The following is an 18,114-nucleotide window of genomic DNA, read 5'->3' as shown; positions in this document are numbered from 1 at the left end:
GTGAGAGGGAGGTTAGCATGTACGTTAACAGCAACATTTGGGTTCATAGCCCAGCTCTGCTCCCTACTAACTGTGCAACCTTAGGCAAATTTCTTCACCTCTCTGTGCCTAGTTCCTCTTATGTAAGCAGGAGCTAACAGTAGTAGCTCCTTCATAAAAGTGCTCTGAATAGTATATATAAAGCTCTCAGGATAGGAGCTGACACATAGACAGCGCTATGTAAGCATTGTCTCTAACAGTTGTAGTAAAGGACAAAATAGACCTTCTCTTCGTCCTCTTTCGTAGCATTTCGTCATTTCCTTTATTAGGAGATGGGCTACACAGAAAGGGAGTCATTCTCAAGCTGACTGTCCTGTTAGCTGTGGCATATGGTCAGAGTCTACTGCTGACACCCGTTTGTTTGGAAAAGTCATGTTTGTCCGTAGACTCTGTTGACCGGAAACATAAGCCCCAGTTTTGCCTGTGCAGCAAGTCTTCTTATGCTTTCATTTCTTACTACAAATGTTCCAGTTTAATGGGAGGCTTAACCTCCTTCCTAAATGTCAGTGTTTGATGTGCTGCTGTTTCTCAGATGACTCAGGGCAAGGAGCTTATGAGCCCTTTCAGACAAAATATTGCACGGCTCTTGCATGACGGGTTTTGGCAGAAGTCTCAAAGTGCTGTGCTTCCCTGGAGGAAACTTCCCACAGATGCGCACTGTCCTCTGTGCCTCCGGCATGTTGAACCAGAGCCTTTAGAACCAGCAGGGCCCGAGGAGGCCTGATTCATCTTGTGCCCGGTGAAATATGCACTCCGAACAGTCTGTAGGCCCAGTCTCTTCATCAACATCAACAATCCCCAGCTCTGGCCACCAGCTGGTCTTTTCCAAGCACTAAGCTCTGTTCTTCCTTCTGATTCTATCTACCTAACGCTAGACCTGCTAGCATCCTTTTTGAAAGGCTCTGCGTGAGATAGGACTATGCTGGGGGCCAGGAAACTTGGCTCTGTCCTGTAGTCTAACTTCTAACTGCCTGTGTGAATTCAAGCAAGTTAATTAATAGCTTTGGGCTTTGATTTCCTCATATTGAAGTTGAAGGGACTTTAATCAAAAAAATTTGAAAGTAATCTGCTTCTGGTTTGAAGGATGGATGGATGGATGAACAGATAGACAAATGAACCACTTTTTAATCTGTAGCTCAAACCATTTTCCTTAAGAAGATGAAAGGGGAAAAAAAATCAGTCATGCTGCAGCAAAAACTAAAAATAAATAAGCCATGGAGTAGTCAAAGCCAAGACCAGTTTTGAACAAATGTTTTTCTGTACAATCTCGGATTGAAACAAAATAAATACTCTCAGTACAAATCTAGTTCTCCTGAGAACTTGGTTGTTCAGAGTTGGTTTTGCAAAAAAGAGAGAAGCATCTGCAGTAACAGGACCAAGATCGGTCCTGGCTGCACCAACACCAACCAGCAAAGCAAGGTCAGCAGCACGACTGTTGGGGATGTGATTGTGGCAACAACTCCAGTTTTCTCGGAAACAGATATCCTAGGCCAGGGGTCCCCAAACTATTTGGCACCAGGGACCAGTTACATGGAAGACAATTTTTCCACTGCGAGGGGGGCTGTGGATGGCTCAGGCGGTACCGCGAGCGATGGGGAGCGGCAGATGACGTGTCGCTCGCCCGCCGCTCACCTCCTGCTGTGCGCCCGGCTCCTAACAGACCTAGGACTGGTACCAGTCCGCGTCCCGGGTGTTGCGGACCCCTGTCCTAGGCCATCTTTAAGGTGCGCCAAATTCAAGAAGCTGTTGGAGTTAGACTAGTTTCTCAAAATTGTCTCTGACTTATATGTAATGTCATCAACTGTTGCTATGCTCAACACCTTTCTTCAAGAGCTGGAATCAGGTCAATAAGAACCTTCTAGATCTAATCATATACCGCAAAAGAGTAACCAGAGACATAGAAACAAGTATTTTATTTTTCATATTTTGATTAACTCTGGTATATTAAAAGCCCAGTTTGTTCTGGAACAGATATAGGTCATTTAAAGAAAAAAAGAGAGTTTCTGATTTTTTTTGAAACTTCATCTATTTCATGTGTAACACCCATGGGGGTCTCATTAGGCTCTACCAAACCTTCAAGCTAGCCTCGTGAGACTGTCATACAGGGCCACATTGTGATTTTCATTGCCCTAAGCACTTTTGCCTTCATGGCCCTCTTCCTGTATTAAAATCTATACATATATATTTATGTGAAGAAATATTTATTAAATATTATACATAATAAAAATTATATATAAATATATTTATTTGAATACATTTATTGAATATATGCATATTCTTATATTTACACATATGCAATTATATATATAATTATATTATAGTTTCATTGGTATAGAGAAAAATATATTAATATTATGTATCAAAACATTATCTTCGACCGAAAAGTTCATTTTTTTCTTCTCATTTTAAAAGAAATTCATGCATTTTCATGGGTCGCTAACAGTCCTGTAGGCCCTAGGCATCGTGCATTCTGTGCCTAGTAGATAAGTCATCTCTGCGGTCATAGCCCCCATTTGCACCCGTCTGCCCAGGACAGGAACATAGCTCGCGGTAGGGAGCAGCGGGCATTTTTCTCCTCTCGAGTAGTCCTCGTGACCATCATGAAGCAGTCCATGCAGCTACCCCGGAGCTGTTCGGTTTGGTCCTGAAGTGACAGCTGAGCAGTGAGGGAACTAGACTCACATGGGCAGGAGTCCTCTGGCTTAAAACCCTCATATCCTATAGGAGCCAATTTCTCTGAAACAACTCCACTGACATGACTTCCAGCATTCCTCCAAGGGCCATGGCCAATTACACAAGAGTCATCATACTCAGAGAAGCCCAAAGCCCTGGCTTTCTGTCCAGTATTTATAGTTCTCCCAGTCTAATGCAATTTACTAAGCAGGGGTCATTTTTATCATAAGCAATCTTGCCTGGCTAGAGTTTGACATTCTTCCCTTATCAGGTTTCCAGGGAAACAGAGCTAGAAAGTTAACCAAAGGTCAGATTCTTATGTAGAAGGGAAGAGAGGTTTAATAATCCTTTGCCTACAACAAGCAACCTGCCAGTTATTAAGGAAATAGTTATATTAATGTTTCAATCCAGACTTTACGGTGTGTCTGTGGCAGAGACGATGTTATACATGTTCCCCAAACTCCATTTCCTTTTCCTTCTGGCATAGTTAGACCACATTTTCCAAATTCTCTTGGAGGTAAATGTAGGTTTGTGACTAATTCTGGCCAATGAACAATGGGCAGAAGTAATACAGATCACTTTCAGGCTGAGCCCATAAAATCTCTCTGGAAATCCTCCATACTCTCTCTCTTTCATCCTCTGCTGATGAGATGCAAGGGCTTCAGTGTGGGATTCCAGTGCCCTAGAGACTGGTGGGGCCACTCAATAGCAGGAACCTGGGTGTCTGAATGATTGTGTAGGCCCTACGCTGTAGGGCACAGACCCCTTACTGCCAGCACACACTGGATGTGGTATAAGCGAGAAATAAGGATGAATTTGTCTGTGTTTTTAATTCCTCTCCTTCCCCCCTGAAAGATGAACTGACAGTGAATGTTTGATTAGGAAAATTAAATTACTCTGGTTAACACTCTTTTGTAGACAAACTACACGACTAATCTCCCCTCTGGTCCTTTTTAACATGTGAGGAAAACTTTGAGCAGGGCACTAGGGCAAGACATCTGTCTCCCCATCACCACCTTCTATGGTCCTTTGCTGAGAAGTGGGTAGCTTCTGGCTGAATAGAAAATTCCATGACAGTTAGAGGATCCTCATCTAAGAAGCTACTGCCAAAAGCTATTCATTTCAATCAGATTTCAGTGACATGATTTGGGGCAGAAAAAAATCCAAACTAAGTGAGGAAGGAGCCAAAAGTTCTCATGATTAAAACCCTAATTGGGAAAACTAAGAAATGTGTTTGCTAAGAAGTCACGAGACTAGTACTGCTTTGTACCTAAAGAAGTCTTTTCCCAAATCGTGCTCTTTAAATGGACAATGTTATTTAGTTGTTCTGTGCTTAGCCCTTTTAAAGAAGAATTTAGAGGTCTTTTTCCATATCATATTTAAGTGGCAAAACCTATCAACCTCTCCCTTTTTTTTGGCTGTACCACGCGGCTTGCAGGATCTCAGTTCCCCAACCAGGCATCGAACCCAGGCCCCAGCAGTGAAAGTGCCAAGTCCTAACCACTGGACTGCCAGGGAATTCCCTTCTTTTTTATTTTTTTATTTTTATTTTTTAATTGAAGTAGAGTTGATTTACAATATTGTGTTAGTTTCAAGTATACAGCACAGTGATTCAGTTATATGTATATATATTCTTTTTCCGATTATTTTCCCTTATAGGTTATTACAAAATATTGAGTATAGTGCCCTGTGTTATACAGTTAAGTCCTTGTTGGTTATCTATTTTATATATAGTAGTGTGTATATGTTAATCCCAAACTCCCGATTTATCCCTCCCTGTCCCTTTCCCCTTTGGTAGCCGTAAGTTTGTTTTCTATGTCTGTGGGTCTACTTCTGTTTTGTAAATAAGTTCATTTGTATCATTTTTTTAGATTCCACATAGAAGTGATATCATATGATATTTGTCTTTCTCTGTCTGGCTTACTTCACTTAGTATGATAATCTCTAGGTCCATCCATGTTGCTGCAAATGGCATTGTTTCATTCTTTTTTGTGGCTGAGTAATATTCTATTGTATATATGTAGCACATCGTTTTTATCCATTCCTCTGTCATTGGACATTTAGGTTGCTTCCGTGTCCTGGGTATTGTAAATAGTGCTGCAGTGAACATTGGGGTTCATGTATCTTTAAATTGACAATACTTATATCATTTAATGGGCCTTTGGTTACAAGTGAAAATAGAAAAAAGAAAAAAGCTGAAACCGCTTAAACAAGAAAGGTAATGTAATGGATCCTATGACTTAAAAGTCCAGAGAAGGGACAGCTCCAAGTGGTGAGGGGCCATTGCTGGGGTAATGCTGCCAGAACAGCAAATAAACAAAGAGGAGCAGTTTCCTCTTGCTCTTCCTGCCGTCCCGTCTCCTTCCCGGGCCCGCTGTTGGCAGAGTCTAACAGATCTAGATGGCAAAGCATGAGTATGGTTTACAGGCCAGCATCCCGGAACTGAGTACAGAAGGGAGGGGTTTGGGGTTGAGAGACAACAGCTGAATAACCATCACATATCTCAGTATAGAAAATAGTATTTCAAAATTGTTGTCATATGAGAAGACAATCATATGAGAATGTCATGTGAATGTCATAGGAGAGAGTGTAGCCAAGAAATCGAAGAAATGAGTATTATAGAGGTATGTCAGGCAGTTCATTAATAAAAGCACTTTTGTTATTTTTCTGGATTATGTGATGTGTTTGTTATTTGTTACTTTTCCATACTTAAATTTTGGCTTCTTTTCTCATTGTAAATAAACATTACCTACATACCTTAAAAAAGAATAAAAAGGATTTACAGCCTTGCCCAGTAACATACAATGATCACAAAGTCCCAAGAATGAAGGTGTTAAAGGAATAGCACTTCCAAATTTCTGCTCGCCCCCAAGGGGAACCCTGACTCAGGGGGCATTTTCTCCCCAGAGCTGCATTCCCCAGGGCTTAGCTGAAATTGGAGCAAGGGAGAGAGCGGGATCCCTAACCCTCTACGCTTCCTTCTTTCCCTGTCTCATAGTCTACATGGGGGCTTCTGGAGCCCTGAGAGCAATCCTGTCACCCTGGTACACTGTACTTTGCACAGAGGCAGCCCTAGGCATAGTGTTTTAGCTGGACAACAGGACCAACTTTTTCCTATACCTGAGCTCTTCTCAGGATCACTGCTCTTCCTTCTTACAGAAGGTACATCCTACGGGGAGCAACAGCCTCTTTTGTTTTCTGTAGGTTGGGGGTATACTCTCTCATCTCTTAAATGTGACAGCGTATGTGTACTTCTCTGTGGTTCTGCTTAATGTTATTCTATATAACTATATGTAGACAATAAAACAAATAACTGTAAACTCCTGGAAAGAAGAAATGGCCTTTTTATGTCTTTATCTTCCCTTTGTGCTTTGTATCAATTAGAATTTCATTCAGTTGCAAGTAACAAGATCTGAAACGTAAGGCTTAAACATGCAAGGTTTTGTCTTGTCACATAAGTAGGTCCTGATTCAGTACATCCGTGTTATGTTTATAGTGGCTCCACCAGTCTCCACTGACCTGGGTTTCTTCCAGCCCTCTGCTCCAGTATCTCTAAGGAATGGCCCTGTCTTACACAGTGGCTGCTGGAGCTCCAGTCATCACTTCCATGTTCCAGGCAGCAAACAGAGAAAGGGGAGGAAAGCATACCCTTCCCCTTTAAAAATAGAAGACTTCTGAAAGTCCCACTCCCCTTCTACTTACATCTCATTGCCCAGAACTTGCAGACCCAACAGCAAAGAAGGCTGGAGAATGGAGTCTTTCAGCCAGTTGATCATGTGCCTGTCCAAAAATTGGATTCTATTTCTAAAGAAGCAGTCGATGAATATTTGATGATAATGATGATAAGGTAGCAGAGTATTGGCCAAAGGACTTCTCCATGGAGAGCAGTTTAAAGAGATTAAAGTTTAAGACATTAAATATCCAGAAAGGCTGAGATGGTAGAAAAGTTTTCAAGACAATTTACTCAGGGAAGAGGATTTGTAGAATTCAGAGGCCATTCCATGAACTTTATTTTTTTAACATTGAAAATATTTACTGGATTGTTTTATGATTCCAGAAGTATACCTGTCAATTTCTAAAATTTAGAAAAAAAAGAAAAGAATGTCCCCTACTCCCAGAACCTAGAGTTAGCCCTCGTTTACATTTTGGTGTGCTTTACTCGAATCTCTTCCATGCATAAATAATTTATTAATTTTGAACAGGTGAGGAAAAAAAGGCCATTCTTGCCGTGTGTGTGTGTGTGTGTGTGTGTGTGTGTGTAGGTGTAGTGATGTTTTAACTGTGCTTTTTAAAAAAGGAATATAGTGAAAAGGCTTCCTCCCTTCCTTCCTCCCTTTGTCCCTTGTCCGGTCCCCCACTCCATGATCACTGCTCATGGTGATTCTGTATATCACACCAGAGTTTATTTTTTGCATGTTTCAGCAAATGCAAACTTTCATATTCCCTTTGGCACATTTTACACAAACGTCCATCATACACACTGTTCCTCACCTTGCTTCTTCCACTCACGATTTATTCTTCACCTTGCTTTTTACCATCAGCACAGAGCTTCCCTCTTCGCTTCCATAGCATTCCTTCGTGTGGATGTATCCCATTTATGAAACAGCTCCCTACTGATGGGCACATGAGTTTCTAATCTTTTGCTATTATAAACAATAAACAGCCCTTTGTGGATCTCATTTGCATATATTAGCATATTTGTAGGATAAATTCCTAGATGTGGAATTGCTAGGTCAGATGCATTTGTAACTTTGATAGATATTGCCAGATTACTCTCTACACCGATTGTAACAATTTACACTCCCACCAGCAGTATATGAGCGTGTCTGTTTCCCCATGGCCTCATCAAAGAAGTGTATTTTCAAACCTCTGTATTTTTGCCTGTATGATAAATTTTTAAAATCTCTGTAGGTATTAGGAAGGTTGACTCACAGTTTTTGGTTTTTTTCAATTTCTGTGTTATCGGTGTCTCTGCCCAGTGCTTTCCCTTTGTGAGCATTTGCCTGTGAGATCTCTGGGCACGCAATGGTCTGTTTGACTACTAAGCAGAGGAGAGCTGCACCCTCAACTCAACAGTGGCTATTTCTCCCTGCATCTTATCCTTGATAAATGCACCAGTTACCTTCTAGCTAAATGACTGTTTATGATTTTGATGGTTTATACCCTGCTTTATTTCTAAGGTATTTCAAGTAAGAAAGTTGGAATAAGGGGGAAATAAGAGTAAAAAATGACTACGAAAAGCAAGATGAAGCCAGAAGTGAAGTTAACATACCAAATATCCTCAACGCTGGCTAGAGGCCGGTTACAGATTTGGCCAGTGCAAAGAGAGAAGCAGTTCATGACATCTCTACAGTGCTGTCATAGCCTGGCTTTCCTGAGCCTGTAATAGATATAGCAGAGTGCTTTGAGGGAAGACATTCCTCTTCCTTCACTCTTCATGCTCAAACCGGGCTGCCGAACATAACTGGAGCAGCAGAGGTAGCAACAGGTCTGGGAGGAAGGTGGTGCGGCCGATGGGGAGGGAAGGAGAGAGGAAAAGCTGGTAGTAAGGAGACCCAAGGAAAGAGGTGGGGGAACATGCTTAGAATATACACTGGTCAGAGGCAGCTGCCTCCAAATACTACCTAAAGGTGGGTAGATTTAGCACCATTTACCACACTGTAGTTGCTGTAAATTCACATCAGCTTAATTCTACTGAAATTCTCATAGTCCACGTGGCTTGCTTTCTCTAAGCCCTGACCTTGGTCAGATTTCTTTTGGCATCCTGTTGCTTTTTCTGGCCAGTTTGTACTTGGAGTTGACCTCTCTAAAAGACGGAGGGATTGCTTTGGACTTGGATAGTGACAATACATTGTAAGAAAACATTCGGGATCCTAGCAGAAGGGAGCATAATTCTAAGAATGTCTAGGAGATTGTCTTCCTATCTATATCAGCTGACAGTACTTTGCTTTTCAGTATACTTCATGCAAAAAATTGTCACTTTAAATCTAGGTTGAAAAATTAGCCATACTAGGATTATAGCTCTGGTAAGAGGCATTTGCTTGTGCATGGGAGTGTGAGGAACAAAAAATAGTGCTAGTGTAGTGGGATAAAAATTTCCCCCCAAAATCAATGTTGTTATATTGTCTTTTCACACACAGAGAATCATAGCCATTGCTCAGTATCAAAATAAACTGGTTTTGCTTCGTTTGGTGCAGAGAAAGCTACCCTCTCTCCAGGCAAATCAAACAAACCCTTTTACTTACAGCACAATGTTTTGTCTTTCCAGGCATCCTATAAGCCGTTGTTGAAGCAGGTTGTGGAGGAAATATTTAATCCCGAGAGGCCAGATCCAGTTGACATTGAACACATGTCTTCAGGCCTCACTGATCTTCTTAAAACTGGATTTAGCATGTTCATGAAGGTAAAGTAACCATGACGAGGTAATCCTGAGTGTAATGCTATCTTTGCTGGGCTTGAAAATGCTGGCACCCCCTTAACCCTGGCGAGTACCACAAAGGAGAACATCCAGTATTTGGCCCTTCTGAAATCGGGTGCAATCTTCATTTAACTTTCGGTTATAAGCAGCCTGAACTTCCAGCCTCATACAGCTTCTCTTGACCTAAGCATTATGATCTTTTCTGATCAATAGGTAAGGACACAAGCCCTCCAGGGTAGCACTATTGAAAACTTCCCTCGTGGTCCACATTTTCACTTAACAGGAATCCACATACCATTCACAGATCTTAGTGGTAGTCCGGTGCGCTTAATTCTAGAACTTATTGTCTGGGATAATGAGTAACTCTGCTCAGTTGTATAACTAGCATCACCCCAAAATCCATTTGAAAATGACTTTTATTTTGGCTTAGCAGACTCCTGGGTGACAAGCATGAGAATTTCCCTGGCTAGTATTGCGGGTAGGTCAAAATTACTGAACAGCCTTTGCAGTGGAGATGAAAGGAGGAAAAGTACACAAATGTGATCTATTTTTAACCCACTATAAAGTTTCTAAATTTAAAAAGATCTAAACAAGATTACAGGCTGACCTCCTCGTCTATGCCAGGATTTCAGTTGTAATAACTCTTGGAAATAACAGAATGTTTTGCCAGCTTCAAAGCATCTTTGAAATCATGAATTAATCTGCATAGAAGATCTGGCCTTTCAGAGTTCAATAAATGCATATGCCAGGAAAACTGGTCCACTCCAAGAGCCAGAGGACGGAAGCCAATCAGACTCTAAACCAAGCAGTAAACAGCTGGAATGGACTCCCAGTCTCCTTCCCAATGCTCCCAATTATCATCAGCTTCCGATGCAACGCGCGGCTGGTACATTTTCCCTCTGTGTTTTTTTTTTTTTTAAATAATGCAGCACAGTTCAGCTTCTCAAAAGTGTTCGTGGACTCCCATGTTAAATGTAAGCCCAGGGTTGTCCAGCAGCCCTTCATGGTGGCTAGTTTGTACAGAAGCTTCCAGGCTAGAGGTGGTCTCTGACCTTCACCACCCTAGCACCCTATTCCTTCATTCGTAAGCTTGGACTTAACCTTGGAGAGAGACTAAAGTTAACAGGAGTGGACTTTCCTGCCCTGATCCGTCAAGTCTGAGGACGGCCCATTTTGTCCTTTCCCAGTCAGGCTGCTGCGTCCATGGTCAGGCCTAGGGCACACGTGGAGGCTCGAACCTGTCTGCAGTCTGCTTACTGCAGGAGTTTCTAATTTGCAAGGAGGCACAGTGTCAGTGAGAGGAGGCCTCAACTCGCTCTTAGGCCAGTGATGTTCTGCGGAAAGAACTGTGTCCTGGCAAAAGGGTTCTGTGACCAAATATGTTTGGGAACCCCTGGGATAAACAGAAAATTAACCTGAAATTCTTTGCTGTCAGATTTCACAGTGCCTTTAATGTGCTAACGGACTTTGCAACTCTCTGGAGGCCAACATAGACCGTCTGTTGTAGGAGGACTGTCCACTTGCATTTTCCATCACGGTTTCATGAACCATGAGACATCACATTTTTAAATTACCCTTTTAAACTATATGGAGTGTTTTCTGCAGCTCTTCTTGCGGTCAGAAGCTTCGCTGTCCTAAGGGGAGCTTTGCCTGAGAGGATGTCTAGAACCGTCCTGGGCCAGCACTGGCCTGCTGTGTTTCTCTCCATTCACATCCCTGGAGTTAGAGCTCATGAAGAGATGCCCCCGCCCCTGGAGACTGATCTCAAAGAGAGGTTTCCATGTAATGGATTTAAGAAAAAGGAATGTGTGTTCTTCCAGCAGCTGTCAGGATCCACTCCTCGGCCCGCAGCTGCCGGGCCTCTGCTCTCGGTAGCCAGGGGCTCTCATCTGTCTGAAGGGGGTGGGAGAGTCTTGATGGGCTGGCCCAGTAGCCCTCCTCACCCCAGCAGCCCAAGGGAGAATCATTTTGTTCCATTTCTACATGGGCCTCCGTGGCCGGCTCTTCCCATCATTCCACAGAACTTGGCAAGGAAAGTTACCTCTGGCCCATGTGTTCAAAATTTAAACAAAATTGGGATAGATGTGAAAAGGAACGGTAGGGCTTTGAGGACCTAACGGTGACTTCTCAAAGAGCTCCGTCTTTGAGGTGGGGGCGACGCCGTCAGGAGAGGGTATCTTCTACGTTGGTTTAAGGCCAGTGGAAAGAAGAGGATGCGGATAGAAGAGATGGAGCCTCTCATGGCCATGGCCATTCACCAGTCTCCCTGGTCCTGTTCTCTGATGCTTCTCACTACCAGAGTCAAACAGCTAACCTGTGGTCGGCTGTACCAGGGAATCAGCCATTCTCATATTCAAACCTCACAACAACCCTTTCATTATCCCTGCTTTACCCGTGGGGAAACTGAGGCTCAGAAGGCTTAAGCAGTAGATGTGAACGTCCAGAAGGCCAAAATTGGGTCATGCTCCCCTCCGTTCTCGGGTGTTTTCCAAACAGCACACAGGAAATGGGACAACAGGATTTGTTCCCAGGTCAGTCTTATTCCAAAGCCCGTGCTCTTAACCACAACATTTCTTGGCGCCGGGATGCTGCCAGGTATTTTCTTGGAAGTTAAATATTCATGTGTCATTAATTCTTTTCTTCCTGATGACTCATTAGCACAGATGCTTTTCCTCTCCAGTATCTATGCAGCTCCTCAGTCAACTCCATGCCTGGACTGGTCATCAAGACCCAGCCCATGTGAGGGAGCTCTCCCGGGGTCATCTGCTGTTACCCTGTCTGCTTCTCTGGGACTTGGTCCCGGGACTCTCTGGCAGCGCAGCCCCAGGAGAAGAAACTTGCGCAGTGGTGTGAGCTGCTTCCACACACTGCATCTTCATTCTGTATCAGCAGCCAACAACCATCGCTTTCCTGCCGCTTGCTGCCCTGCTCTTTGCCTCTGGGACCTGCTTCCCCCCCTTCTCACTCAAGACCCACTGATGCTGTGCCTGAAAGGAACAAACAGACAGAGCCTGATGAAATAAAGCTGTCCACGTGGTCTCCTTCTGTGCTTGGGGTACTGTCGTCCAAATGGGAGAGCTGTAGGGCTGGAAAGGGAGCTGAGCTGCTCGTCTGTCCCCATCCTGTCTGTGGACTCACAGACGGTTTCACAGATGACTTTGGCTCAGAGTCACCAGAGGCAGTATCTGTAGCCTGCGTGGGGGGTGAGAAGCCAGCAGGAAATGTTCTGGGAAAGAGACCAGCAGACATTCCTGCAGAGTATACTGGGGGTCCCCATGATGGTGATAGGAAAAACATAGGAGAGGGTTTTCCAGGCCCCAGTGTCTCGTCAGGGCTCTGTACCTTTTGTGTGCACTTCTGTGACTGCACTTATTCCTTGCTTTATCATTATACGTGTTAGGTATCTTTCTCCAGACTAGCGTGTTCTAACTGAACGGCTTGATCCACTGCACATCAGTGGATCAAGATCTCAGTTCAATGGGTTGTAATCAGCACTTCTTAACAGAGAAAAATAGAACAGGCTAGCAACGTGAAACCAAATAACCGAGTCACACATACATACACACTTGTGATTTAAATGAATTTCTTGCTGTCGGCCACAATCAAAAGGAGGTGAAAGCTATGGCTATGAGAAAGGAGGGCTGATCTGGGTCTCATTCTTTCCTGCATCCTCAGCACGGGGCACCTGCATGGGCCTTACACACAGCAGGCGCCCGCTAAAGGTTGGGAGTGGCCCTGTGAGGGCACCCATTCAGAGAGCAGCAGCCTTCAGTCAGTGGTTCCTCTTTCCAGCTTACTGCCCTTAAGCCGAAGCTACGTTTCAACAACTTCACGAGGGAGAGAAGGCAGCAGCCAGACCAGTCAACTCCAGTGACCCTCAGAGTATTCCGTGACCCTCCTTTGCAGCAACTACTAAGCAAGGCGAAGCCAGTCACTGTTCTGTCATTATGTCACCCCAGAGAGGCAGTGACCCATGGGCTCCCACTCACCGCCTAGCACTGCCCTGCTGGGGGAGACGGAAGCCCACCTCGCCTCTGTCAAAGAAACCTGGTGGGCTCGTCTTCTGTCCACAGACAGCATGGAAATCTGTTTCTTCCACCTCCTTTGTCTCTCTGGAGAACAGAACAGAAGCAAAGAGGCTGGTTTTGTAGTGTGAGGACTCAAAGGAGCCAGCAGGAGAAATGTCCTAGCAGTGTCAGGTAGGAGGGTGAGTGTTGTCAGGGGAGGTTTTGGGGATCACTTTTCTATTTCACATCTCTCACTTTTCTGTTTGCTTTTGTAAATAATAGGAGGCCATCTAGTATATGCTCTATTAACACCACTCACCTCCTTCTACTGCCCATGTTTGTTTACAAGAGGCAATAGGGAGTGGTGGTAACATCTGGAGTCAGATGGTCTGGGTTAGAACTCGAGCTCCCGCACTTACCAGCTGTGTGACCATGGGTATGTCACTTAAGCCCTCTGTGCCTAAGTTGCCTCATCGGTAAAATGCGGATGATAATAGTACCTACTTTACAGGACTGTGGTGAGGATTAAGTGAGTTCACACATACAGAGGAGTCACAACAGTACCTGGCCTACAGGCAGTGCTAAGTATGTACTTGCTATTTTTATTTTCACAAGTTCGTGATCCTGGCCAGACTGTGGCTCTTGAGAAAAGAGCCACCTTGAGTGTCTTTGTATTGCTGTACAGAGCCCATGCATGGGCATTTGGTGCATACAGATTAACTGCTGAGTGAACAAATGAATCACACAGAAGAGAACTGACACCTTCCCCCAAAGTCACAAGCATTTCCTGTCTCACTGCCGACTTGCTCTTGCTAAGAGACATGGACTTTCTCTGCTTGTGGGCAGCCATGTTTATATGGCTGTGCAGTGTTTTTCCAGACCCCCTTTCTCTTCTATCCTGTGAGTCCAGCCTTGATGTCCTCGGTCTCAGGGGACACAGACCCTCCCTCCTGGAGCAAGGTGTGGGAGCCGGTGAAATTCTGTGCCCGTGCCGTGACAAAATGGCTCAAGGGAAGAGAGGCCAGCTGGGCTAGACCCTGGCCACCTGGCGCGGAGGCAGAAGCCCAAAACAACTCGGACCCCAGACTCCACCAGGAGAACTTCAGAAGCTCCGCCTCTGCCCCGCAAGCACTCCTCAATCAGCCCCAGTGCTGTAGGGAGGCCTCGGAAGTGGCTCACAGAAATCAATCTTATTGATGTAAATGTCCGCAGACAGTGAAAGTTAGGAAAAATGCCTGTGTGTCCAAGATTCTCTGCCTCAAATAAAGCCTCTGTGAGAGGGAAGTCAAGGCAGCTGTATTTTGCCCTTACTAAAGTCGGAACCTCATTTGTGTCAGGCTGCAACTTGTTAAAGTCACTTTCTTTTCATTGCTTTAGCTTGCTTTCCTGTATAAATCAGACTCTCCGCAGAAGTCTCTCATCCCCCGCCCAACCCGTTCTAGTTATCAATCGGTACGTAAGAAGCCATGTCAAAACACTGGCGTAAAATATTATCAATCATTTATTTTGTTCATGTATCTGCTCTCTGGGCAGAGCTCAGCAGAGAAGAATTCGCCTCCAAGATGGTCCACTCCCATGGTCAGCAGGTTGATGCTGATCATCAGCTGGTAGCTCAACCCGGCCTGTGAGCTACAGGACCCAGTTCCTCTCCACACAGGCCTCTCCACATGGCCTGAGCTTCCTCACGGCATCCCAAGGACAAGCATCCTAAGAGAGATTGCCAGGTGGAAGCCTCAGAAGCCACAGGGCATCACTCCTCAGTATTCTGTTGGTTGAGGCAGTCACAAATGCCCACCTGGATTCAAGGGGAGGGATATACAGTCTTCCTATTAAAAAGGGAACCAGAGCATGAGGGGCAGAAAATATCGCCGAGGCCACTTTAGGAAAACGCAGTCCGCACTTGACCTAAATGTAGGATTGGCTGTTCGGCCTATCAAGCGCAGTGTTTGGCTGATTCTAGGAGTTTTCCCTTCAATCTAGAGGACAGAAAATGTACTCGTGCTTCTGATCTGGTTTCAAAATAAGTGAGCCCAGAAAGGCTTTGATAATGAAAGGCATGCCTGCTATTTGCCCACAATCATTTTAAATAATATAATCTAAGGAAAAAAAAAAAAAAACCTTTCTGAGTGACGAGCTGTAGGACTTTGCTCTCCCAAGTTCGCCCCGTCAGGCCCGGTCAAGGGAAGCAGGCAGGCTGCGGAGCAGAGCTGGGTGCCCACGAGATCATTCTTCCTGCAGTCCTGAGCAAGTGTTTGGAGTCAGCTCAGCGCACGCCTCCACCAGAGGCTAGACTTGTGGTCGGCCACATGGAGCTGTCGGCTTCAAAGGGCGGTGCCCTGGGGGGAGGGGGACTCTCAAACTCGAGAGAAACAGCTTTGACAGAACCTCACATTTTCTAAACAGTCAAGTCTTCTCTCCAAATGCCTGTGCATGGAGCACCTTGATCCCTGTAGAGAAAAGCTTGATAGTGATCTAATAAATAAATCGAACCATACCTTACCACTCTTCACAATTTAATTTAAAACGAGCATGTCTAATAGGCAGCACTTTGAAAATGCGTTTCTGGAATTTGTGGTTTGGATTTCAGTCTCCTGAAAATAATATATTTTATATCTACTCCATGTGTTTGGACTCCAACTTGTTTTGACTAAGGGACTTGATTTGTCAAGATGTTTTCTCTGCTGGAACTGCTGTGTGGGGGGTGGGTTGTATCTAATGAACTTACGCGAGGCCCATTTACCTCCTTTTAAGAGCATTGTTAAACTTTGTGTTGTTGTTGTTCCATTTCTTATATGGCCGTGCTTAATAGGAAAAAAGAAAAGATTTATGAAAAACACTCAAAGAAGACCCAGTGCTTGCCTCTGGGCCCTTAGTATGAGTTCCTGTGAGAGCTCCATGGCCTTAGGCAGCAATAGAAAAAGGCCCACAAGGAGAGAGGGAACAACTGCTCAGGGTAGCCCTAAAAAGCTGGAGGTGGTGAGGGGGTAAGAGTTGAAACACTTCAGTGGCAATTAAGCTGCCACCAGGTTGCGTGAACTTCATCAAAGAAAGTCCTCATTATGAGGACCGAGGCGGCCTCTCCAGGAACCTAAGGGCGGCAATGCGGTGAGCCTCAGGAAGGATTGGGCCCGAGAGCTAGAAAGCCGTCAGGAAACCAGACAGTTCTTGAAGGCTTGCTGTGGCCTGCAGAAGACGCCGAGAACAGCCCTAGCATTGTGTACATACTCAATAAATATGAGTTGAGTGAATGGCTGGAGAGCTATGCCACAGCTTTTGGTGCTTCTTAAGAGCTCAGCTTTGACTGGGCCTCGTCTGTCTTAGGTCAAGTCTTGATTCCCAGGGAAGGGTCTCGAGTTGGCCCAGCCTGGGTCGGGGCCCATTCCTGAACCGTTCAGTTGAAGTTGGGGGGCACGATCACACCGTAATTACATGGCTGCCAGGAGCCCACCCCATGGCCATGGGGATGGAGGAGACTATTCATGTGTGGGCGGGACAGATACCTACAGATGCATCTACAGCAGGGGTGAAGGATGCTGTAAGGATAAAGGCAAAAACGATGAGCCTCAGGTGCAATTTGATGTCAGATCCTTGGACTGTGAAAGCTGGACGTGCCTGGAGGTCATCTAGTCCCGCTCCTCATTGTTTGCACAAGAAAAATGAGACTCAGAGATGAACTGTTGGCTTAGGTCCATTATACTTTATGGCATTTCTGACAAGAGGAAAACATCTCAGCATTTGGTGTTTGTTGATTAAATCAGCACAAGTCTTGGAATCTGTTTGCAATACTATTTATAACCATTGTTTATATTTTCTTCTTCTTAATTATGCTACATACTGTGGTTTGACTTTTGTCTAACATTCGCTAAATATGATCCATAAGTTCTAGTGAGATGGATTTTGGTAGGAATCATTAAACAAAAACTTGGTTTTGGCAGGCTACGAACTTTGTTTGCCTGTGAGCAATTATCAAGAGCCTCTTGTGTGCTAGTCACTGTTGTGGGTAAGGAAGATACAGAGACAAACTAGCCATCGTACCTTCCATGGCATAGCTTACATTGGAGAGCTTACAGTTTGTTAAGGAGATGGACAAGAACATTGAGGGTTGAGGGACGAGAGATAAGTGGCATCTGGGTGGGGTGTGAGGACACAGAGAAGGGGGAGCTCAATGGGAGTCAGAGGAGCTCAATGTGTCCAGCCAGTAGGAGTGAGGAACAAAGTGATGAAATGCCGGGCTACGTGAAAGGAATTCCAGGTAGCTCCAAATGGCTGGGTCTAAGAGCAGCCTGTAAAGAGTGGAAGAAGGTAAGATAGAGAAATAAGCAGAAGGCAGATCACGAAGGGCTTGAGGCTTGACATTTGACCAAAAACAATGAGGTTCCATGGAATATTTTTTAGGAATATATAACCAGTGTATATGTTACAAAGATCACCTGGAAGCACTGGGTGGGGGTGGGGGGAACATGGCCAGACTAGCATCAGGTTGGGGAGAGAAGGTGAGAAGATGAGAGTTGGGGTGAGGTAGGGGCCGAGGGAAGGAGGGCAGTGATGCAGCGCCGGTGGGTCCCACAGGACCAGGCATTGATGGGATGTGGAAGTAAATGAGAGAACATTGTCCGGGGTCAGTCACCCAGTCAGGGATGGCTGGATGGCAGGTGTTAACGTTCTCTCTGACTTGGAAGCAGGAATGGAGAAGAAAATAACTTGCATTTTAGAGTTTAGGTGCCTGTGAGACAGCTTTGCAGCTCAGCAGAGCCTGGGGCCACGGGCCCATGTGAGGCCCAGACCGTGGACAGGATAGGGCCACCCAGGGACGGTGTTTGGGAGAAGAGGCCCAAGCAGTAGGGAACACAGTACATGATGGGGCAGGTCAAGCAAGAGGAGAATCCATGAGGAAGGAGAGAAACTGAGAGGGCTTAGAAAGCAGAGAGGGTTGGGGAGGAAGTTTCTGGAAAGGGGAAGCCATCCACTGCAGCAAAT

General features: G+C 45.0%; 1 protein-coding gene across 1 annotated transcript in view; it reads left to right on the top strand.

Moving 5' to 3' along the window:
- Positions 1 to 18,114, top strand: part of SCFD2 (sec1 family domain containing 2) — a 410,854-nt gene that overhangs the window by 377,163 nt on the left and 15,577 nt on the right. The window contains exon 7 of the mRNA XM_061192275.1: positions 8,981 to 9,115. Within this exon, the coding sequence (XP_061048258.1) occupies positions 8,981 to 9,115 (135 nt within the window). The remainder of the gene's footprint in view (positions 1 to 8,980; positions 9,116 to 18,114) is intronic.

This window comes from Eubalaena glacialis, chromosome 5, assembly GCF_028564815.1.
Source record: "Eubalaena glacialis isolate mEubGla1 chromosome 5, mEubGla1.1.hap2.+ XY, whole genome shotgun sequence".
In the NCBI taxonomy this organism is placed as follows: domain Eukaryota; kingdom Metazoa; phylum Chordata; class Mammalia; order Artiodactyla; family Balaenidae; genus Eubalaena; species Eubalaena glacialis.
This window is presented reverse-complemented; position numbering and strand designations above follow the sequence as displayed.